Source organism: Populus trichocarpa, chromosome 2 (genome assembly GCF_000002775.5).
Source record: "Populus trichocarpa isolate Nisqually-1 chromosome 2, P.trichocarpa_v4.1, whole genome shotgun sequence".
In the NCBI taxonomy this organism is placed as follows: domain Eukaryota; kingdom Viridiplantae; phylum Streptophyta; class Magnoliopsida; order Malpighiales; family Salicaceae; genus Populus; species Populus trichocarpa.
In genome coordinates, this window is record NC_037286.2 from 17370285 (window position 1) to 17395177 (window position 24893).

General features: G+C 32.6%; 3 protein-coding genes across 3 annotated transcripts; all 3 read right to left on the reverse strand.

Annotated features, from left to right (window-relative positions):
* Window positions 1-926: 926 nt before the first annotated feature.
* LOC18096455 (glutathione S-transferase) lies at window positions 927-2306 on the reverse strand. Its single transcript, XM_006386691.2, has 4 exons — window positions 2230-2306; window positions 1849-2128; window positions 1705-1753; window positions 927-1602 (listed from the first exon to the last, which is right to left on the reverse strand). The coding sequence occupies exons 2-4, from the start codon at window positions 1999-2001 to the stop codon at window positions 1163-1165; spliced, it is 642 nt and encodes a 213-aa protein (XP_006386753.1). The 5' UTR covers window positions 2002-2128; window positions 2230-2306; the 3' UTR covers window positions 927-1162.
* A 5266-nt stretch (window positions 2307-7572) lies between these two features.
* LOC18109626 (glutathione S-transferase F6) lies at window positions 7573-8782 on the reverse strand. The gene is made up of 3 exons (XM_006387850.3): window positions 8507-8782; window positions 8339-8387; window positions 7573-8244 (listed from the first exon to the last, which is right to left on the reverse strand). The coding sequence occupies exons 1-3, from the start codon at window positions 8654-8656 to the stop codon at window positions 7802-7804; spliced, it is 642 nt and encodes a 213-aa protein (XP_006387912.1). The 5' UTR covers window positions 8657-8782; the 3' UTR covers window positions 7573-7801.
* Window positions 7573-23070, reverse strand: LOC18096456 (glutathione S-transferase F6). Its single transcript, XM_006386692.3, has 4 exons — window positions 22829-23070; window positions 22661-22709; window positions 22148-22566; window positions 7573-7825 (listed from the first exon to the last, which is right to left on the reverse strand). The coding sequence occupies exons 1-4, from the start codon at window positions 22976-22978 to the stop codon at window positions 7802-7804; spliced, it is 642 nt and encodes a 213-aa protein (XP_006386754.1). The 5' UTR covers window positions 22979-23070; the 3' UTR covers window positions 7573-7801.
* Between the last annotated feature and the right edge of the window lie 1823 nt (window positions 23071-24893).

Below are 24893 nucleotides of genomic sequence, written 5' to 3' on the forward strand. Positions count from 1 at the left end.
AAGGATTATTTGGTAATTATATTGTAGAAAAAACATGAAATTATTAATTAATATTTTTTTCTAACATAATTACTAATAAATCTAGTGAAATAGACTTTTATACCTTTTTAAAGCTAAGCTTGGTCACCAATCGGGTTCTGACCTCTTTTAGTAAATAGTTAATGGAAAAAATTATATTTCTCTATTTCACCAAGGAAATAAGGCCTCTGTGATCCTCTCTATAGGCTGTTCAAGGAGGTTGTGGTCAATCAATTCATTCAGCTATAAGAGCTACTTTATTTAGGCTGCCTTGCCCGTTAACAGTACAGTCTAGCACTATTTACCTCATTCTAGGACGATGGAGGTATGTTGACTCTCCTCCAACAATGCTGTTGTGAATGCTTTTTGGACTTTTGACACTATTTCCCAGCACTTCTAGTAGAAGATAGGCTGAAAACCGTCCGGCCCAGTGGAATTTAAAGGCTCCCATGGCGAAGATTGTCTTTTTAACTTAAAGTCCGGTGAGAACTGGTCCGAGCATAACGTTAACTATGATGCTATAAGATGAGCCATATGCAAACCGAACGGTGTCATGTTTCCAGACCATCCATTTCATTGACTTTTTTTGAATGGCAAAAGTTTTGTCGGTTCAGACAAAACTGTACCAAATAGCCTTCGATTCTTTATGCTGGTAGGGCTAAAATTTGACTGAATCGCTGAATCGCCCCTAAGAAACATATGCTACATTTTTTAAAGAACTTGGGTATTTTGAGAAACGCATTGTCGCCCACCCTCTTGACAGAATATTGTCAGATAGAGTTGGAACCAGGCTGCCTTCCGGCGACACTGTAAATAACGAGTGCTGACAGTCTCCAGCTGAAGACTATTATGTTTTATTATATTTAACTACTGTAATCTAACTTAAAATTCATGCTTCCAAATCCATCTCAAAAAACCAAAAACTTGAAGAGTACTGAATTAGAAAAGCCCACCGACAAAATACAAAGCCATTGTGCCATACAAATTCAACAGCGACGAGAGAATCAGTCCTCGACTAGAGGATTGAAGTCTCAACAAAACAGCAAGATAAAAAGATCGACAGGTACACAGAAAGACCTTATTCAGGGGCACTATGGCTACCAACAATTTATTGTGACTGAAGTGGATAGCAGCTGCTTTAATTTTACTTGTTCATGGCAACGACCTTGGACCAAGCTGGCCTCGAGGTGATATCTGCTACCCATGCGCTAACATGGGGTCGGGAATCGAATAGTTTCTTCACGTGTGTCCTCATCGCGCAAGATATGTTAGGGAGATGGTGCAAATCAGCCAAGGTGAAGATATCGCCTCCCAAGTACTTGGACTGAGCCAACCTTGACTCGTAGACATCGAGAACCTTACCGAGCTTAGCCTCGTTTTCCTCCACCGCTGCATTATCTGTGGGAATTCCAAACATTGGCTTAAAAACTAGCTCCCAGTTCAGCTTTGAAGCTACTGGGTCAAATTGGTGAGCCTCAACCTCCATCCACACTGATAATGTTGCCATCTGCTTGCCTGGGATAACAAGCGGAGTCCCCTTGTCTGCATACCCGTGGGCAATGTATTGAGTGATTGCCCTTGATTCTGCGCTCCAAAACGATCAATTTGTCATATAAACACTGATCAGTACGCATCCAAACACATGTTCGCCATGTAGTTAAGTAATAATAGGTAGAGAAAGTATACCGAAGAGCTTAAGATCTCCTTGTTCAAAAGCTGGGACTTGACCAAATGGCTGAAATATCCACACCAAGAAGTATTAGATTCTGAATGGAGGTTAGGGAAATGTCTTCATTCTGTACTTATTAGACATGGAAATTTCACACTTACATTGAGGGCAAGGAATGGCTCTTTCTTGTGCTCCCCTACCGCCATGTTGACAGGAATGAACTCAAACTCAAGCTCCTTCTCATAAAGGCAAGCAAAAACTCGTTGTGCAGCTGTTGAGAGGGTGCTTCCGTGGACTTTAATGATTTCTGCCATTTTTGTGATTGGAGTCTGATCAAGGAACAGTTGAGCACACAAGTGACGATGAAGGGGAGTAGGGCAATGATATATAAGATGGCTCCTTCTCCAGAAGGTTCCATGTGACGACTAGTATACAAGAATCCTGCACCATAAAAAAAGGCAAGAAAGAGAGTGCGATTAAAAGAAACAAATGGCGAGTCATGTTCATTATGAAATATATTTTTAAAATGATAAAATATCTACATATTCTTGGCACTACTCATGAACAATAATAGTCTACCGTCAGCTGCAGGCTTTTATTGACTTGGGACTTTTGAAATTCAGTGGTTGGTCTGCCACTTTTTTTCCATAGTTATAATAACCAACAGGGGAGGTGGGAATTTTGGATATTTTGGAGGAAAAAAAAAAAACAACTCGATCTGCTTCATTAATTGATCAGTTTCTTTCATGAAAAACTAAGTTATAATTAACTCACCCAGGTAGGACAAAGGGGGGTTTGGTAGCCATAAAACCTTAATTAAAAGTAGAAACTTACAAGTTCAAACCTCTCAACCACCGCCCTACCTACGCACGCTATTGCGTCACACGACCTCTAAGTCTTCCCACCACATAATAAAGAAAGAAAACAGTAGGTGACTGTAAGACTTGGAATAAAAGGTTTGTTTTTTTTATAATTTTAAGTTTTTATTACAAGCTTACAGTGTCGTGAATTTTAGAATTTATTAAATTAATTGAGTTAGATGTAAGTTAATCTAAATAAAAATATTAATAAAAAAAAATGAGGCAATTAAGGCACCAAGGGATCCGGAACCATTTAAAAACCACAATTTCCCACAAGAAGGTTGTATTTTTTTTAACTATTTAAATGGTGGTCCAGTGGTAAGAACTTGGGATCAAGAGGTTTGCTTCTTCTGTGGTCTCAGGTTCGAGTCCTATGGTTGCTCATATGATGGCCACTGCAGGCTTACATGGTCGTTAACTTCAGGATCCGTGGAATTAGTCAAGGTGCATCTAAACTGGTCCGGACACCCACGTTAAACTAAAAAAAATTGGAATTTTTTTTTATTAGGGTTTGATTTCTATATTTATTTAACATTATGGCTCTTTAAACTATTTCTGTACTTTTAGTTCCATCCCTGAATTACGTGTTTATTTGTTAATCATTACCTTTTATCTGTTATGTAGGAAAAATAATTGACAACACCAGTTATGAAGAAATTAGCTTCATCTCACAGGTTATGAATTTTAGTCACTTCAATCAATAATTATAAAAACTAAACAAATCATGTTGTAAGACATGTAACAATCACTGTCAATTTTCCTCGCTTTATCAGACCATTGCTGGACTTTTTTATGTAAAATGATGAAAAATATGATGAGACCAGGAAATAATATCAGATAATAAAACCTTGTATTAACTATAACTAAAAAGCTCAGCTTTTCACTGTCTAAATAAAGGCGGTTACTTTTAGTTATATATTTTTTTTATTATAGTTTTTTTTAATTTAGTTTTTAATATTAATTTTTTTATATTTAGTTATCATACTTTCATTACACATATCTTAGGTTCAACGAGTTAAATTGATTTGACGGATTAATCGAGTTGACTCAGATTTTTTTTCTTAATTATTTTTTTCTTTCAATTTCATCTTTTAATAACGATTTGATTGAGAATTAAACTTCATGATTTGTTTTGTTTACTTTTTATTAGATTATCCTGATCTTATAAGGTGATTTTATTGTACTCCTCCTCCCAAAAGTGTTTTGCTTTGTTTTTTTTTAATTAATTTTTTTTCTAATTTTATTCTTTAATATTAAATATTTTTCTATTTAGTAATTATATTTTTATGACACGGTCGTGCAGCTAGACCCACATCCAAGACTTTTGGGTCTGGCATTGCAGCAAAACTCACTTAAAGTTGGGTCAAACAAGTTTAATATTATTTTTAATATTAAAAATATTACTATTGCTATTATGATTAATATTATAAAAATTTTATTTTTGAATCAGGTGTTATAGGTCAAATCCAAAACTTTTTGGTCTCGCTTTGCAGATATACCCTTAAATCTTGGCTTTTATATATATAATGTCGAAAAAAACAATACATCACGGGCCACCTGGCCACCTAACTAGTCTAAGGCTAAAAGAGATGAGATTTTTCAAGGTGATTTGAAATATAAATCTACTATTTTATCACTGTCCTACGAAAACAACTTACTTTGCCGAGAGGATACTTCAATCTTTTTATAAGAGCTCAAACGTCTTTGTAAAATTCATGAGGGTTATTATACTCTTTTCATTTTTATTTTATTTTTTAGAATAGTAGGATTACTAAATTAGTCTTGAAAGTTATTTTCATTTAATTATTTCAAGAGCATTTTTTGTTTCTTATGTTTTCTTAAAAATTAGAATATCTAAATTGCCCCTAAAATCAAACTTTTTAAGAGCCTGTTTGTTTTTATGTTTCAAAAATATTTTTAAGCAAAATTGAATTTTTTTTCTTCAAATTAATATTTCTTTTATGTTTTTAAATTATTTTGATGTTCTAATGTCAAAATTATTTTAAAAAAATTGATGCGTTTTTGAGCCAAAAAACACTTTAAAAAGTAACCGTTACCGTACTCTCAAATACCCTTAAGCTTTGGATCCAGGGTGTTTCTATCATTTCTTATAGTTTTTTTGTTATTATTAAGTCGGGTTAGGGACGATTCAGTCTTTCTCCATTTTAAAAATTATTAAAAAAAAATTATTGACGCGAGACTTGAGTCGTAGTTCAATCAAAGAAAGTCAGTAGTTCAATGAAAGAAAGTCAGCTTTAGCTACGGTGTTTAAAGCTCCACGATGTCCTCTTCCACGTGGGACGGCACGTGTGGTGTTTTCAATGACAGTCTATCGTCGCTCGCCCTTCTCTTTTCTTTTCCTTTTCTCTCTCTCCTCCCAATTGAATTTTGTGTTGGTCATGAAAAAAATCAACTTTGTCCTTTTATTTTATGACATTTCATATTTGGCCCTTAATGTTTTGATTTCTAAGTTTGATTATTAGTTCTTTTATCAAATTTTAATTTGTTTTCAATTTTATTCTTGGATCCATAATCTTGATTTTTAATTTCTTCAAGTTTGTTCTTCATTCTCTTGATTTTTATTTTTGATTTGGATTCTTTTGTGAATTTAATTTTTCTTTTAAATTTTACCCTTTAATTCAAAGTTTGATGATATTTAAGGTTAGGATCTCAATGTTTTGATTTCAAATTTTAATTTTTAACTCTTTTATCAAATTTTTATTTGTTTTCAATTTCATCTTTAGGTCTATAATCTTGGTTTTATTTTTTAAAGTTTGGTCCTCATTCTCTTGAATTTTATTTTTTGTTTTGGATTCTTTTGTTAATTCGATTTTTCTTTTCAATATTACCTTTCAATTCAAAGTTTGATGATATTTAAGGTTAGGCCCTCAATGTTTTGGATTCAAATTTTAATTCTTAACCCCTTAATCAAATTTTAATTTTATTATTGGATCCATAATTTTGGTTTTGTTTTTTCAAGTTTGGACCTCATTCTCTTCATTTTTATTTTTTATTTTGGATTCTTATGTTAATTTTATTTTTTTTATTTTACCATTTAATTCAAAATTTTAGGTTGTCCTCTCATTTTTCATAAGTAAGTCTGAGAATAGATTCGAGACAAGTACTGTATCACATGTCAAGTGGGTTAACCCAAGTTAAACATTTTTTTGTGTTTTATATAAAAGGTAAAAATTATATTATTTTGAAATTACAATAAAATAAAGAAAAATAGGTAACGAGTTTTGACCTGATTTTAACTAGGTTTGCCACGGGTTGACCAGGTCACTGGTCAACCCGTATTTTTAATCGTTTCACATCAGGTTGATTCTCACCAAATTTCTTTTGAAACTTGACCCATCCTATGCCTCAGGTCATCTAAATCACGGATCAACCCATCGTTTGGCCTTCTATTAGGTATTCCATTCACATGATCTCACTCACGAGTTTTGACAACCTCACCTGGATTTGCAGGTTCTTTGGTTTTTTAGACTTCTTTTTGTTAACTGATTTTTTTTTCTCGATTTCATCCTTATATGTTTAATTCTTGGGGGTTGACAATCATAATTTTTTTTATTTTCTTTTTATAATGTTAAGTCGTGGATTTTTTTCATCTTCTTTAAAATGCATTGACAACGCTTGAGTATTGTTTTTTACATTACTGAAAATTCAGTCAGGCCATAATGAAGCGTGAACCACCTATCAAATTTATATCTACATATGAGCAATTTAGATTAGTGGTGGTGGTGGTAGTGGTGGTGGTGGTGATAGTGGTTGTAGTGGTAGGGACCATTTGAAAACGCGGTTCAACCCGCGTTTCTAAAAAATTCAAAAAATTATTTTTGCTAAAAATTAATTTTTTTTATGTTTTCGGATCGTTTTGATGTGCTGATTTCAAAATGATTTTTTTTAAATAAAAAAATATCATTTTGATGTATTTATAAACGAAAAGCACTTTAAATCACAATTATAATTTCAAATAAGCTTGTAGTGGTAGTGGTGATGATAATAATAATAGTGGTAGTAGTTATGATATTCAGTGATAGTAATAATATGAAAGTATAGAACAGGGAGAGGAGAGGCTGTAATGTTTGGGCTCGATTGTTAATGGGGGGCCTAGTGTTATTTCCCTGCAATATCACGCCATCACGAAAGGAGCTAACTTTGAGATTAGTAAATGCACGCATTTAGTTGTAGAAACACGTACATGCATATGAGGAAGGACTTAACAGGCCACGCGTAAGATAGCTTCTACTCGATACTCAATAATTACAATTTATTGTCCATTGATTTGACTGGCATGGACGAAAAGCCTAGTAGCCAACAGCCCCACAAATTCCTAGAAATATATTCATCCTCTTTTTTTTTTCTATTTACATTGATACCATTAGTTAGCCAAATCAACAACCTAATCCAAACAACGTCCTGTTCCTGTTCCTGTTCCTGTTCCTTTTAGCGTATATTTCTTTTCTTTTCTTTTTAACCATTCACGTCATCCTATGAAGCTTTAAATTTACTTTAAAGTTTGATAAAAATAAAAAGAAGTCGCAAGGATACATGCAACTTTAAGCATTGCAATTGAAAATGAAAGGTTTTATGATATAGACATAAAGTGCCTTATATGAAGAAGATCACTTCTTTTTTCAAAACGATAAAGACTGCCTTGATCAAGTGCAAGACGAATGATCACTTCACTGCCTACTTGTGTGCACAACCTGTTCCAGCTTCACTCTTGGCTAGCATAGAACCAAATGCTTCTGCCATATTTCGACCAAACCAGAAGAGGAGCAGATGCCCAAATGAAAGAAGCGTTTTTGATATCTAGTCAACGACGACAATGAAAGGAGCTCTGGTCGTTCATGTGTTTCCAGAGCTAGAATGATCGCTACGCATTCGATAAAAAAAAAAGAGATAATTAAGATCAAAACTTCAGGATGTTGAAATGATATTGGTCCATAAAATCTGAACTGAAATTTCAAGGCTCATCAATGTCCCACTTTACAAACCGATGCAGGAAATGCCACGAACAACACAAAAAAAGACAACTTTATTCCAAGTTTAACCATCTTTCGCATAGAAGATTGATGACTAAACACCATACACAAGATCAAAATACAAGTACTCGAGAAGCAAACAGGAGACCTTTCAGTCTAGCTGTTTCTGTAAACAGAAATATATATATTGATCACTAAACACCAAACTCATCTTTTTTATTTATTTATTCAGGACAAGAGACCCTGCATAGTTACTTTCTAATTTACTTGGGAAGCAAAGCGAGCACCTTGCCCCAAGCTGGCCTTCCAGTGATACTGGCAACCCATGCGCTAACATGGGGGCGAGAATCGAACAATTTCTTGGATGGAGTCCCCAACAAGGCCTGGATGTTAGGGAGGTGGTGCAGATCAGCCAAGGTGAAGCTGTCACTGGCTAGGTACTTGGATTGAGACAGTCTTGCCTCGTACACATCTAGAACCTTACCGAGAGTCACCTCCGTCTCGGCAACTAGAGCTGCATCTGTTGGTAGCCCAAAAACTGGTTTAAAAACTTGCTCCCACACCAGTTTTGAAGCTGATGGGTCGAACTGGTGAGACTCCACTTCTTGCCATACCAAAATTGTTGCATACCCGTTGCCTGCAGCGCCCAGTTGAGTCCCCTTGCTGGCATATTGGTGGGCTACGTACTGTGAAATTGCTCTTGATTCTGCAAATACCCGAAAGAGTAAATAAACTATAGCCCCCAACAAATCGTGTAAAATAGTACTTCTACAGTAACTAGGGGTTGAAATCTTACTCACCAAAGAGCTTAAGATCTCCATCAACAGCAGCTGGAACTTGACCAAATGGCTATTTCATTCGAAGAAGAAATGATATTATATTAGATTAAGAAATCGATAGATGTAGTGATCATTTGTGATGGGAAATAAATAGATGCTCTTATCTTTCAATATTAGTAAAGCACTTACATTGAGGGAAATATGGGGCTCTTGCTTGTGTTCCCCAGCTCCCAAATTGACGTTAACAAGCTCAAATTCTACCTCTTTCTCGTAAAGGGTTGCTAGAACTCGCTGTGTGTTGGTAGATAAAACGCTTCCATGGAGTTTCAAAGGGGCCATGACTTCTTCAGTGAATAAAGCAGAAAATGAGAGATTTCGGTTCTTGTTGGCTTGGGTGACGATGTGTACTTCCGATGGGTGGACGAGTGAAATTTATGGACCAATAAGCCGCGTGAATCACTTGACCATTTGTTTCCTTCACAATCCATTCATGATATATAGGGTGTGTTTGGAGTGTAATTGAAGTTATTTTTAAAGTGTTTTTTATTTAAAATAATATTTTTTTATTTTTAAAAATTATTTTTGATATTAATGTTTTAAAATAATTTGAAAGTATTAAAAATATTAATTTAAAAAAATAAAATAAAAATTTAATTTTTTTAAATATTTTTAAAACATAAAAATAAACCGTACATCACTCCTTGTCTCATTAATCACGTCATTTTCAACCAAATAGAGAAGTATTTCCAATGGGTGACGATGGATTTCCGATGGCTGGACGAGTGGAATTTATGAACCAATAGGCCGCCTAAATCAATTGACCATTTATTTCCTTCACAGTACAAACAGAGTTCATTAATTTTGTTTTGTTTTGATAATTGTTTTATTTTTATAATTGAAATAAAATATTTTAATTTTAAATTATTTTAGTGTACCATTTCAGGGTTGTACTGTTTATATATATATATATATATATATATATATATATATATATTCAACAAACATAATTCAAATTAAAGATAAATTAATTATAAATTATGCAATACAAACACAATGCCAAACAAATATAATTTCAAAATTTAAAATATTTCTAAATAATCAAGATTAATGGATCTTTAACTTAAAGTGATTCAACTTAAATAAAATATCAAAATATTATAAAAGTAAAATGTTTTAACACAAATATTTTAAATATAAGTTAGGTTAATGTTATCAAGGCTAATGGAATCTAAAACATCCCTTGTTTTGCTCAAATTCCAACAAAGTATAAACATGAAAAAAATAACATGAATATAAACCATATATATTAGTGATAAATCTAATTTTAAAAAATTAATATCATTGTTAAAGAAAATAGTAATAATAATTTTCAATATTATTATTAATATCATTGTTATTGAAAATAGTAATGAAAAAGAGCTTTTTATATTTTGGGTGGTTTAATTAATTAAAGTTCAATTTGATTCAATGACTTTTCAAGAGCGGAACGGAACATATGGAATGAAACCGGAACGTTTCGATCGAAATTTAGCCGAAAAATCCGGAACGGACCGAGATTTAAAATGAGATGAAAAATTGTTCTGTTTTGTTCTGTTTTTTGAATTGGTATGGAATGTTTCAGCCATTTCAGGCGAAACGGAACAAAATTGATAACTTTGATCAAAACAGGCCATTTTTTTAATAAAAAAAAAACCCAAATAACACAAGCAAAAACAATTTCAACATAACAGCCCGGTTTGACATATTTCACTATTAAAAACAACAGCTTTATAAGAAATCGTATTTGGGAATAGAAAATTTTTAAGGAATTGCTAACACAAATTTCAATAACAAAAAATAAAAAGAAAAGAAAAGAATAGAAAAGAAAAGAAAGAAATATCAAATGTATATCAAAGCTTCGATTATGACCAATACCATTAAAAATATCTCTACAATATAAATTCTATGACACAAAACAGATTATTAATAATGACTAGAGTGAGTCATACTCTCCGTCAAATGACAAGTAAGTTATTCGTTGTGTGTGATCTACTACAGCTATTATTATTGATATTTTTTGGTGTTTTCGATTTATCTCGTCAAGATATTTCTGATAATACTAATAATGTCTTAATTGAAGTTTCAATTTGTCTCCAACATCTCTTTCTTTTTCTTTTTTTCTTTATCTCCTCTCTCTCTCTTGAAATATATGCCAACTTATTTTTACTAATTTTTAGAAGTTGTTATTGCCTTCTTACAAGGTTATTATTCTCAATTACGACATATATTAAATTATGTTATTTTATCAAAAATAATTATATTATTTTGCCAATTTTTTTCAAAACAATGCTAATTTTTTTTAAAAAAATCATTTTCCTTGTCTTATTAGTCACGTCATAATTTATCGAGTGGTGACGTATTTGATGATGTAACTTTAGCACTCACTTTATTTCTCCTCCTGGTAAACTTTTAGTTATTTACGAAAACATCGATTATTATTTATTTGTGTACATATGCTAAAACTGTTTTATTTAAAAAAAAATATTAAAACGCATTATTTTGGAATAAAAAATAATTATGGATAATATTTTTTAAACCATAAAGAGAAAAATAAAAATTATAATAGTGCCATATATTTCAATTTAAAAAGAGATAAATATTGGATATTCTATAGATAAAACAAAATATATGATGAAACAAATTGGACGGAGGGAGTAAAAAGTTAATAATAATTGGTAACTTGTAGCGAGGTATTGCTATGGGAAATCTATAAGAATGTCACGAACGGTGTGTTTGTAATTTTGTTCCATATATCTTTAAAATTATTTTTTATTTGTAAAAGTATTAAATTAATTTTTTTATAATTTTGATATACTATATCAAAGATTAAAACATAAATATATATAAAAAACATCATTTTAGTATATTTTTAATAAAAAAATATATTTTTAAAATATTTTGCCCACATTACTAGATAACTAGTTGGCTAATCTTAATAACATTAATGAAAAAAGAAAGAGAAAAAAGAAATTGGGCACTTTCTTCTAGGTAACAACTCTCTCTCTAATTCTATCTACTTTCATTTCTTAAACAAATAAGAAACACGTAGTCGCTTTCCATAACTCCCTAAAATGAATAAGATTAAAGAAGAAAGAAAGAGAAAAGAAAATTTTCTTCCAACTCATTTTTTATTGTAAATGGTTGAAGGAAACAATTTGTTTTTCTCAAAATTATAAAAATCCCATACATTTATGTCTTATATGTATTTTCTATTAAATTCTCATTCATCGATATCTTTCACGTACCTATAATTTTATTAAAAAAACAAATGACATGTCGACTGTTGATTTAATTTTTGACTATCAAAGAGGTGGCTGGAAAATCGAGCTAGGGTTTTTAGATTCAAAAAACCATTTCAACTTATTTTCTTCAAAGAATACCTAATAAGATTAGGTGGAGGGAGAAATAAAATATCTAAATTTTGGACATTCATTTGTCGAAATAAATTGTCAAAACTTGGACATACGTTTGTCCAAAATTGGAAATTAGGTTGTCTAAATTTTAGACATTTCATTTCTTTTAACCAAACAATTTTGAAAACAAACTTGGTGACTTGATACTTGACTTGAAACTAAATTAATCAAAGATTTGACTCAAAGATTATACATGTTATTTTCAATGGCACAACCTGTATATTTAAAAAAGAATGAGCAAGCACTTGAGGGTCTAGCTGTTGTGGTCAATCGTGTGACTTGTTCCGCCCCCGTCCCGGGTTCGACCCTTTATGTGCACGCCTGTCACCCCCGCGGTGCCTTACCTGCTCCTGGGCTTGCAGGGTGTCCAGTGGGCCGTGGGGAATAGTCGTGGTGCGCGTAAGCTGGCCCGGACACCCCACGTAAATAACAAAAAAAAAAAAGAATGAGCAACCATCTAGGTGGTGGCCCAGTAGTAAAAGCTTGGGACCAAGAGGTTTGCTTCCTCTGTGGTCTCAGGTTCAAGCCATGTGGTTACTCATATGATGGTCACTGGAGGCTTACATGGTCGTTAACTTCAGGGCCCGTGAAATTAGTCGAGGTACGCGTAAGCTAGCCCGAACATCCATATTAAACTTAAAAAAAAAAAAACAATGTTGTTTGTAATAATATAGCGTCACCTGTATTTTTAGCAGTAGACATTAACTTTTCGTGACAGATTTCTAGCCTAATTGGTTGGTAAAGAAGATATGACTGGAGCAATGCATTATTTGATAGCTGCTCCATAGCAACCCCATCCCCTGCAAAACGAGCCTGGCTTCCTACTTCCTAGGCCCAGGCGTGGGCACGCGCCTGGCACGCTAGATTGTTCCTCTATCTACTATCTAGTTGATAAGAAAAATCATGAAGTGATCGTAGCCGTTTTTTTTTATTGCGTTCCAAACGAGATTGTATAAAATTTATTTTTTTTATTTATATTTTAAATTTTTTTTAATATGTTGATATTAAAAATATATTTTTTAAAAAATAAAAATATTATTTTAATATATTTTCGAGTAAAAAACACTTTAAAAAACAATCACTAATACATTTACAAACACCTTTGTAAAATTAAAAACCATAAAGAGATTAATATAAGGTAAATTTTAGGTTGCGAAGGTTTCCATCCAATTTGTTTTTTTCATAAAAAATAGTTGATTAAATTTGTTTTTTTTAAATAAAAATCAGCAGATAGAAAATTAGGTTTTGACTAGATCAAACCCACGTTGATTAAGTTAATGGATTGACTTGAATTTTTTACCAAAGTCAATTAATTTTTTTTTTGTTTTTTTAATATGTAGTAGTTCAAATCTCGAATCAGCCTGCTAAATAGGTCTGAATTTTAAAATTATAGAATTGATTTTGTAGGAGTTAAACTTCTATTGGCTAAAAAATAGCTCTTGATTTCATTTTTATTTTTATATTCATAATACTATTCAATTTCATATAAACAATCTTGTAAAAATTATCTATGATGAACTAGTCGCCTCATTCAAATGACAATCTGAATCTCGAAAAACTTCACATCTCTGTTAATTTAACCTCTGCCTTAACCCATTAGGTTTAAATGCAAAATAATGAACTGTCCAATGTAAAATAAAATAAAATCAAGAAGTGAAATGAAAAGATAACACATATTGTATTGACCCGAGTTAAACTGTAAAATTTATGACCTAAGTAATGGACACGACCATAATGAGCTAGCCTAGTTGGGAAATACGTCTCTTTCTTTTTCCTTCCTTTATTTTCTTCTTGGTTGAGCCTTAATTAAGTCTCGATTGGTCTCATGTTGGACGAAATCTAGGACTAAATTGAAGAGTTATAAAAGAATTGAGGATTCTTTTTTTTAAAATATCATATTGGATCAACCCCGATCAACTTGGGTTAACTATAAAATTCACGAGTCGGGTCATAGACATGACCAAAATGAGATAACCTAATTGGCCAATATGTCTTTTTCTTTTAACATCCCTTATTTTCTTTATAGTTGGGCCTTAATTAGCATTAGGCAGGTTGAAAATTGTGACTAAATGGAATAGTTATCAAAGAGATTAAATTGAAGAGTTATAAAAGAACTAGGGTCTAATTTGTTTTTTTTTTTTTAAATGCCACATTGTATCGACTTTAATTACCCTGGGTTAACCTGTGAAAGTCACAATCCAAGTCATGGACACGACTACGATGAGAAAACCCTGTTGGGCAATATGCCTCCATCTTTTCTTATCCTTTATTTTCTCCTTAGTCGGGCCTTAATTATCCTTTGGTGGGATGAATTTTGGTACCAAAGTGAAAAATTATCACAAAGACTAAATTGAAGAGTTATAAAAAAGTTAGGAATGAATTTTTTTATATATAAAAAAATGTCATATTGCATTTCCCCCGTCAACTTAGGTTAACCTATAAAATTCACGGCCCGAGTCATAAACATAACCACAATGAGATAACCTGGTTGGATGATATGTCTCATTCTTTTCCCTAGTTAAGTCTCAATTAGCCTTGGGTAGGATGAAATTTAGAACTAAATTGAAGAGTTATCAAAGAATTGGGGTCCAAATAAAAACAGTTGTGTAAAATCTAGAACCAAACTGAAATGGCATAAAATAATGAGGGGAAAAAAAATTGTCTAGCGCATAAGTGACACGCGCAATCGTGTGAGGAGGCCACCATGTTAAGGACGCACGTGTGGCCTCCTCCGAGCTCCGATCATGGCCTTTCTTGGTGTTGCCAGTATTGTCTCATCGAGTTTTTTCTCTTAGAGTAGTACATGTTGGCATTGAAGTCTCGAAGTGGCTCTGATGGTCTTCCCCCCCCCCTCCCTTCCTCTCTCTTTCTTCAGGTTTTGTGCACAAACTAAAAAAAAAAACATTATGGTTGTTCATAATGTTCCATTGGTACACTATAGATTGTCCACCAATTTTAATTTTTTTATATAATGTAATAAAATAATCTAGTTTATAAATAATATTAGATTGAACAATTATTATTTAATTAGTATAACATATATCATAAAATAAATATGAAACAAAATATTTAATCTTCGAAGATTAGATATGACAATTTAAGAAAACATCAAAACAATAAAGATTGAACAATTATTAATTTATCAAAATAGCGTACATCATAAAACATATAAGAAATTTTCTATATTATAATTTGTTTTTATTGCAAGACTTTTGTGTTCATTTTTTTTATTAATTTAAAATTCAACAAGATTAGATCAAAATTCCAGCTGCAACCAAGCAAGAAATTTAAGGGCCCAAAAGTGGCACCTCCTTATCAAAAAAGGAACCAAACCTTTTATCTTGGTCTCTCCGTAGGACATGTTTCACAAATAGCTTTTACTAGTTAGATGTTCTATGTTGCTGTGTGCTCACCTTTTATTTTTATAAAAAAGTTGTGTCTTAATGTTGGTAGGACTTAAGTATATTTTGGGTCCTTTACAACTAATGACTCAAGGCTATTTTGAATTTTACAACATGCGGGATCCAAGAATAGTTGGGTCGGTCTTGGCACAGCTCAAGCGCCACGTGTGCGCTAGTGTGTGCTCGGCACTAAGACAGGTGCCCAAGCGTCATGTGTGCGTTGGGGGTATGCCCAACACACAGGCATCAACTCAAGCACCACATATCCCCAAGTGGTTTTTCTTCAATAATAATAACAGTTTTTTAAAATTTATTAATGATAATAATAATAGTAGTAATTTTTAATTTTACCTTTCAAATCAAATCTATGGTTGTTTTTCAATACTAAGAATAATATCTTTTCTAATTTAGTAATTATTTTATTAATAATATTAATTATTATAAAAATAATAATATTTATAACACAAAAGATAATATTTTTAATATTAATACTTTTGATTATAAGAAAAATAATAATATTTTTTATATGAATACTTTGTATTAGAAGAAAAATAATAATATTCACGACACAAATTATAATATTTTTTTATATTAATACTTAGAATTGTTGAATATTTTTAGTAATACTACGCTGCGGGCTCACTTTCTATTTTTATAAAACATATCATAAAAATTTATAATATAAATAATAATATGTTTTGAATATTAATAATACTATTTTCTTTCAAAGTTATTAATTATTTTATTAATTATATTAATTATAATAAAAATAAAAATATTTCTAAAACAAATAATTATATTTAGAATCTTAAGATTCAAAAACCTTGGGTCCAATGCCATGACCCAGGTGCTAGATGTCCCCAAGTGGGGCACAGACATGGCTCTCTCCCAGCGTAGCCCAAGCGCCACGGGTGCGTAAGGGTGTGCCCAGCACTGAGGCAGGAGCTCAAGCGCCATGTGTGCGCTGGGGTCTGCCCAGCACATAGGCAGCAACCCAAGTCCCCACGTAGTTTTTCTTCAATGGTAATAACAGTTTTTAAAAATTTATTAATGATAATAATAATAATAATAATAATAATAATAATAATTAATTAATTTTACCTTTTAAATCAAATCTATGGTTGTTTTTCAATATTAGCAATAATTGTTTTTTCTAGTTTAGTAATTATTTTATTAATAATATTCATTATTATAAAAATAATAATATTTATAACACAAAAGATAATATTTTTAATATTAATACTTTTGATTATAGTATAAATAATAATATTCATAACACAAATAATACTATTTTTAATTCCAATAATATTTAGAACATAAATAATAATATATTTTTTATATTAAAACTTTGAATTATTATAAAAATAATAATATTAGAACACAAATAATAATATCTTTGATATGAAGAGTTGAATTATAAAAATAATAATAATATTTAGTACACAAATAATAATATTTTTTATATGAATATTTTGTATTATAAGAAAAATAATAATATTTACAACGCAAATTATAATATTTTTTAATCTTTGTGCCACAAATAATAATATTTTTGATATTAATACTTTGAACTACAATAAAAATAAATATTATTACTTTTAATTATAATAAAAATAAAAATATTTGTACCGCAAATAATAATATTTTTTATATTAATGCTCTGAACTATAATAGAAATAGTAATATTTATAACACAAATAATAGTATTTTAATATTAACACCTTCAGGTTGGGCCTCGACACGTCCGCGCCCAACCCCACGTTGGGCCTGGACGCGTCCGCCGCCAACCCCACGTTGGACCTGTACATGTCCTCGCCCAACTCCATGTTGGGCCTGAACGTGTCCATGCCCAACCCCACGTTGGAGGGGTGACGCATCCACACCCAACCCCATGTTGGACCTGGATGTGTACACGCCCAACCCCACGTCAGTTTTCTTAATATAATAATGTATGTTATAAATATTATTATTTTTATTATAACTCAAAGTATTGATATAAAAAATATTATTATTTGTGTTATAATCATCATTGTAATTCTTAATATAATTATTTATGTGATAAATATTATTATTTTTATTATAATTCTAAATATTCATATCAAAACTAATATTATTTGTGTTATAAATATTATTATTTTTATTATAATTAATAGTATGAATATTAAAAATATTATTATTTGTGTTATAAATATTATTATTTTTATTATAATTAATATTATTAATAAAATAATTAATAAATTTGAAATAATAATATTTCTCACACAGGCATCAACCTAAGCGCCATGTGTGCACTTGGTCTGCCAAGCATACATGCAGGCAGCCCATGCGCCCAAGGCAGGGTAGATTGAGCGCCAGGTGGTTGCAGCCTAGGCCCCTGTCAACAGGCATGGCCTGCCCAGTGCTCGGGCGTTGCAGCCAAGCGTCAGGTGTGTGCATCCCCAGGGGGCGTGCCTCCAGCCTAGCGCTTGGGGCCTGCTGGCTGCAGCCTCACACATACCCTCACCAAATAGTGTAGTCCATAGTGAAAACACTCACAGTGCACAGTACCTACGCTACAGTGCAGAACAGTGCAATACATAGTAAATTCATTCACAATGCACAGTAGTGAGACACTGATCAGTTTTAGTTATAGTTAATTAACTTGGGCCAAGTGCTCTTCAAATATTTATCATAGGATACATAAAAAATTAACAATACATTGAAATTATTCAAAATACGAAAAAAAAATTAGCTTTCAAAAATGACATTCAAGAGTTATTGGATTCGACTGGAAGCATGCTGATGTTGAACCTGCAAAAGAATGAACAAAACAGATCAGACTTTCAAGTTGAAAAGTGATTTTTTTTTCTGTCAGATCCTTATGTATGGCTTTTGTTGGTTTTGGATATCCAAATGCTTTAATTGCAAGTTTATTTTGGGTGGATTTTAGGTTGGAAATGATGGCTACAAGTTGGATAATGGTGGTGGCTAGAGTCTAGTCACGGTGCTGAGAGGGGAAGCTCTAGTATTTAGCACCATACAAGATAAATTTCATCTATTAATTGAAAGATCTTTTTTCTTTTTTTCTTTCTTGGGCGAGGTCTATAGATTTTATAATCAAAGATTAATTTTTCAATTCTTGAATTATACAAGATCTCTTTGTTTTATTCTTGATTTTAATAAGACCCATAATTAGTAATTCTCTAAATATATTCATTAAGACTTTCCATGCAAACCAAGTCAATTATAATCTTTTTTAATTTTTATTTGAATCTTTACTCCCTCTTTATTTATTTTTCTTATTCGTTTATTTTTTTCATTATATTTTTTGATCCTTAATTACCATTAATCATAATCAACTACGATGAAAGTTTCCTCTACATAATTGATCATGATAGGTTGTCAATCATAAACAACTATGATTAATTAATAATGATTTTATTGTGATATTTAGTTAGGAGTAAATGTTTTATTAGAAAAATAAATAATTTCATGTATTGTTTTATTAGACTAACACTATTGGCTTTACAAATTTCTTCAAAACTTATAATTTATAAAAAAATAATTATAGTCTAGGTTGAAGAACCCTAAATCTATCATTTGCGCAAGACGATGCGTCGGTGAAAAACCGCAAAGATTATGTTGAAATGTGAGGATTAAATCGTTATCAAAGAAATGGTAAGACAACATGTCAGCCATACAATGGACAAAATTTATGTACAGAGAACAACCACGTGTTAGCTTCTTAGAAGGTTTTCGGCAGGATTGTCAATTCCGTTCCATTTCGTTCGAAATGGCCGAAACATTTCATACCAATTCAAAAAACAAAAAAAATTTCATCTCATTTCAAATCTCGGTCCATTCAGCATTTTTCGGATAAATTTCGGCCAGAATGTTCCGATTTCATTTCACATGTTCCGTTCTGCGCTTAAAAAGCCTTTGAATCAAATTAAACCCGGTTCAATTTGATTAATTAAACCACCCAAGTATAAACTATAAAAAGCTCTTTTTCATTACTATTTCCAATAACAATTATATTAATTTTTTAAAATTAGATTTATCACTAATATAGATGGTTTATATTCATGTTGTTTTTTTTCATGTTTATACTTTGTAGGAATTTGAGCAAAATAAGGGATGCTTTAAATCCCATTAGCTTAGATAACATTGACCTATTGAATGAATGAATTTGTGAAGAATCTAGCCTTCTTAATGGAGAGGATATAAGTTAGGAGACTATTGAAGCACCTTCGTTTACTTTAACTTTATAGGACGAAGAGATATGTTTTGATGACGAGAATGAGCTTGGTGGAAATGATCAATTATTGAAATGTTTAGTTGGTGACTTTCCCTACGTACCACCACAAGATCAAGATCTTTATTTCTATTTTAATGATGGAGATGATGTTTGATTTATGTTTTTTTTGTGTCAAAACATTTTACTTTCATAATATTTTGGTATTTTGTTTAAGTTGAATTACTTTAAGTTAAAGTTCTATTTAATCTTGATTATTTATGAATATTTTAAATTTTAAAATTATATTTGTTTGACATTATATTTGTATTGTATAATTTATAATTAATTTATCTTGAATTTGAATTAATATACATAAACAGTATAACTTTTAAATGATACATCAAAACACTTTAATATCAAAATATTTTATTTCAATTAAAAAAACAAAACACATATCAAAACAAAATTCAAAACTTTGATTTCCGAAGCCCAACATTTGAGTGGAAGGGTTGAAATGATCGCAATGAAACATCTGGTGGACTGATCACATTTATGTCATTTTCATTTTCATTTTCTTTTCAAATCATCAAAGACTCAAGTCCACCGCTCTCGTCAACTATCATCTCATCCTTGTGTTTTTACGAAAAGCCATGAGAATGAATAAAGATATTGCAGCACTTTAGCTTTTGGAAAAAGAAAAAAAGAAAAGAAAAACATGTTTGTCTCGCTTTATTAAACATTGCAATTCACAGTCTGCAATAGGGGTGAGCAAAAAAACCGATAAACCGATTAAACCGAGAAAACCGGAAAAAAAATAACCGAAGAAACCGAACCGAAAAAAAAACCGAATTAACCGATTAAAAAATCACAAAAAAATTCCGGTTCGGTTCGGTTTCGGTTTCTAAAGTCTGAAACCGATTGAACCGAACCGAACCGGTTCAATCAACCAGCATTTAAAAAAATAAAACAACTATAAATACAAACATTTCCTAACCCTAGCCGCCCGCCCCCCCTTCTCTCCCTCTCACTTCACCCCCCCGCATCTCACGTTACCCTCCCCCCCCCCCCCCACTCTCTCCCTTCTCTGTCTCTCACTTTACCCTCTCACTTCTCTGCCCCTCACGTTACCCTCCCCCCCCCCCACCCCACCCTCCTCTGCATCTTTCTCACTTTACCCTCTGCCTTTGATTTTCCTCCCCTCCCTTATGGATTTGGTTCCTTTGGGTTTTAATTTTCTTGTTGAGTCTGTGCCACAAATGGAATTGGAATAGTAGATCCATTCCTCCCTTCTCTGCATCTTTCTCACTTTACCCTCTGCCTTTGATTTTCCTCCCCTCCCTTATGGATTTGGTTCCTTTGGGTTTCAATTTTCTTGTTGAGTCTGTGCCACAAATGGAATTGGAATAGTAGATCCATTCCTTTTCTTTTGTTTTTCATATCCGTGGATTTCTACAACCCCCTGCCATTTGATTAATTACAATGAAATGGATGAACTTTTCCTCGAACAATCAACGCTATGTGCAGTTGAACGTTGTTGCGGTCAAGGTTGTAGGAGAAGCAGAGAGGACCATTGGGTTTGAACCGGTTTGGAAGGGAAAAAAACCGAACTGAACCGAAATTAATCGGTTTGAACCGGTTTTCGGTTCGGTTCGGTTCAAAAAATTAAAAAAAAAAATTCGGTTTGGTTGTTTATTTTGGTTTAAAACCGGACCGAACCGGAAATGCTCAGCCCTAATCTGCAAGCTCATCATGTACCACCAAATAGTACAATTCACAGTAAAATTATTTACCATCTACAATAAGTAATTAATATTATAGTATCAAATAATATAATTCATAATAAAAAATACTTACAATTCACAATAACTCATTCTACAATAAAACACTAACCCTAATCCCTTTTAGTTATAGTTAATTTCTTTTTTTTTTCTTTTTTAACCATTCACCTCATCCTATGAAGCTTCAAATTTGCTTTAAAGTTTGATAAAAAAAATAAAGACAGAAGGATACATGCAACTTTAAGCATTGCAATTGAAAATTAAAGGTATTATGATGTTTGTAAATTTAGTCTATAATAGAGACATAAAATGCCTTTTATGAAGAAGATCACTTCTTTTTTCAAAACGATAAAAACTGCCTTGATCAAGTGCAAGACGAATCATCACTTCACTACCTACTTGTGTGCACAACCTGTTCCAGCTTTACTCTTGCAAGGAGGATGGCTAGCATAGAACCAAATGCTTCTGCCATATTTCGACCAAACCTGAAGTCTGAAGGGCAGATGCCCATATGAAAGAAGCGTTTTTCCAACACCAAAAGAGCACAAAGGAGCGTTCATGTGTTTCCAGAGCTAGAATGATCGCTACGCATTTGTTAAAAAAAAGAAGAAGAGAGAATTAAGATCAAAACTTGAGAATGTTGAAATGATATTGGTCCATAAAATCTGAACTGAAATTTCAAGGCTCATCAATGTCCCACTTTACAAACCGATGCAGGAAATGCCACGAACAACACAAAAAAAGACAACTTTATTCCAAGTTTAACCATCCTTCGCATAGAAGATTGATGACTAAACACCATACACAAGATCAAAATACAAGTACTCGAGAAGCAAACAGGGGACCTTTCAGTCTAGCTGTTTCTGTAAACAGAAATATATATATTGATGACTAAACACCATACTCATCTTTTTTATTATTTATTCAGTACAAGAGACCCTGCATAGTTACTTTCTAATTTACTTGGGAAGCAAAGCGAGCACCTTGCCCCAAGCTGGCCTTCCAGTGATACTGGCAACCCATGCGCTAACATGGGGGCGAGAATCGAACAATTTCTTGGATGGAGTCCCCAACAAGGCCTGGATGTTAGGGAGGTGGTGCAGATCGGCCAAGGTGAAGCTGTCACTGGCTAGGTACTTGGATTGAGACAGTCTTGCCTCGTACACATCTAGAACCTTACCGAGAGTCACCTCCGTCTCGGCAACTAGAGCTGCATCTGTTGGTAACCCAAAAACTGGTTTAAAAACTTGCTCCCACACCAGTTTTGAGGCTGATGGGTCGAACTGGTGAGACTCCACTTCTTGCCATACCAAAATTGTTGCATACCCGTTTCCTGCAGCGCCCAGTTGAGTCCCCTTGCTAGCATATTGGTGGGCTACGTACTGTGAAATTGCTCTTGATTCTGCAAATACCCGAAAGAGAAAATAAACTATAGCCCCCAACAAATCGTGTAAAATAGTACTTCTTCAGTAACTAGGGGTTGAAATATTACTCACCAAAGAGCTTAAGATCTCCATCAACAGCAGCTGGAACTTGACCAAATGGCTATTTCATTTGATGAAGAAGTAATATTATATTAGATTAAGAAATCGATAGATGCAGTGATCATTTGTGATGGGAAATAAATAGATGCTCTTATCTTTCAATATTAGTAAAGCACTTACATTGAGGGAAATATGGGGCTCTTGCTTGTGTTCCCCAGCTCCCAAATTGACATTAACAAGCTCAAATTCTACCTCTTTCTCGTAAAGGGTTGCAAGAACTCGCTGTGTGTTGGTCGATATAGGGGTTCCATGGAGTTTCAAGGTTGCCATGATTTTTTCCAGAAAATGTTTTTCTTTTTTTAAAAAAAAAAAACCCAGAGAGAATTCGGTTTCGTTAATGCCTTGGGTGACGACGGGATTCCTACGGGAGGAGGAGTAGGATTTATGGAGCTGGACCAATATGCTGGGCCAAATTCATGGTCCAATCAAGATAGGCCATATCCCACTCGTATCTAATTTAGTAAATTTAAACCAAGCGATTACATATTTGATGTTGTTAATTGAATACTCGCTCCATCTGATTTTCTTTTTCCATCACTGAATTTTTAATTATTTATTAGAGCATGGTGGATTTGAAAATAAAAATAAATTAACAGACATCCCTGGTCGTTAAGTTGTGGGCTTGGTCCAATAACAAATCATTGAAAACCATGGTATTGGCATACCCAACAATTCAAACAATACAATATTATAACCTCCAAGAGATTAGTGCCGCGCATGATATACACCTTTCGGTATAATGCTAATTTTTTTGCCAATCACTCGTGAATGCTAGCTTTTCCTTATCAATGGTCGCGTTGTCTAACCTTCTAGTACGAAAGCCTATATAGGTTTACCTAGGTGGTATAAATAATAATATTATTTTTTTTATCATTACTTCACTTACTATGTTTGCAACTCCACATTACATGAGGTAATTTCACGTGATGGAGGTATATAAAAACCTCATGTCACTAGATAACAACCTATAATATCACAAAACATATCACCCAACACACAATATACTCATTCATAAACTATTCGTTCTTGTTATCTTTACATACACTATTATCCCCCTGCTATTTACTGATTTAAATATCGAAGGGTCGCTTATCCTGATATGAAACTTTTTTTTGCAGGAGAGTGTGGAATGACTAAGTCATCTTAGCTTATAAGCATCCATGAAAATCCCAAACCAATTTAAAGTTTTTCCCAACTTTATCAGTGGCACTGTCTATAGAAAACTAAACAAAATCTAGTTCATTCTCATTTCACACCTCATCCAAAACTTCTTTTCATAGCTGATGACTTGGAAACACAAGGACGTGAGAGGGTAACTAATTTCCTTACCATAAGTATATAAGCTCCTCTAAATCTTTAACAAATTACCCATCAAATGGAATAGCTCAATGAAGTTATTATATCTGCACAACAATAATTTCACACTATTCGACTTCCTCAATGGATAACATAACACCTAGCTTAACTACATGCATAATTAAGTGCACACAGACAACCCTGGTTTTCTAAATGAAAAGGGCAAATCAATGTGCAATCAAGTAGACATGAGAATACTCACACTCTAACCCTCCCCTCTAAAGAAGTTGCTCCTACCATAAAGAACATTCTTAATTTGGATGCTATAGACATGAAAGTCAAAGATGAAAAATAGAAACCTTAGCAAGTCTATACCATATGAGGGGCTACTATCATTGATCTTCTTATAAATCTTACTCACTTACTCTTTATCAAAAAAGACCCTGACACGAGTGAGATCAATAACAATATAAGCTTATGAAAATGAATATTGCCTCCTCCGAGTGGGATATTCTCCACTTTATCATTGAATGTTGCATGCCTATCTTTTCAGAGATTGTGTGTATGTTAATGCCAATTTAGACACTTACAATGGACTTACATATCCAAGATAGCATTTATAAAATGTAAAAAGTGGCCTAGAGCTTGTAACATAAGATAGTGATGTTATATGTAAAGTTCTTCCGATAACATTCCATGAATTTTCTCGAGTGTGGTACCATAGCTTGAAGCATAACTTCATCCTTGACTTTCATGATCTTATCACTAAATGCTTTAGCACAAGCACACCAGCTAAAAAAAGCATAACTAAGTTCTTTGGCATCACAAAACAAGAAAATTAGAGTATTAGATCATATCTCTAAAATTTTAATATGGATATGCCCAAAGT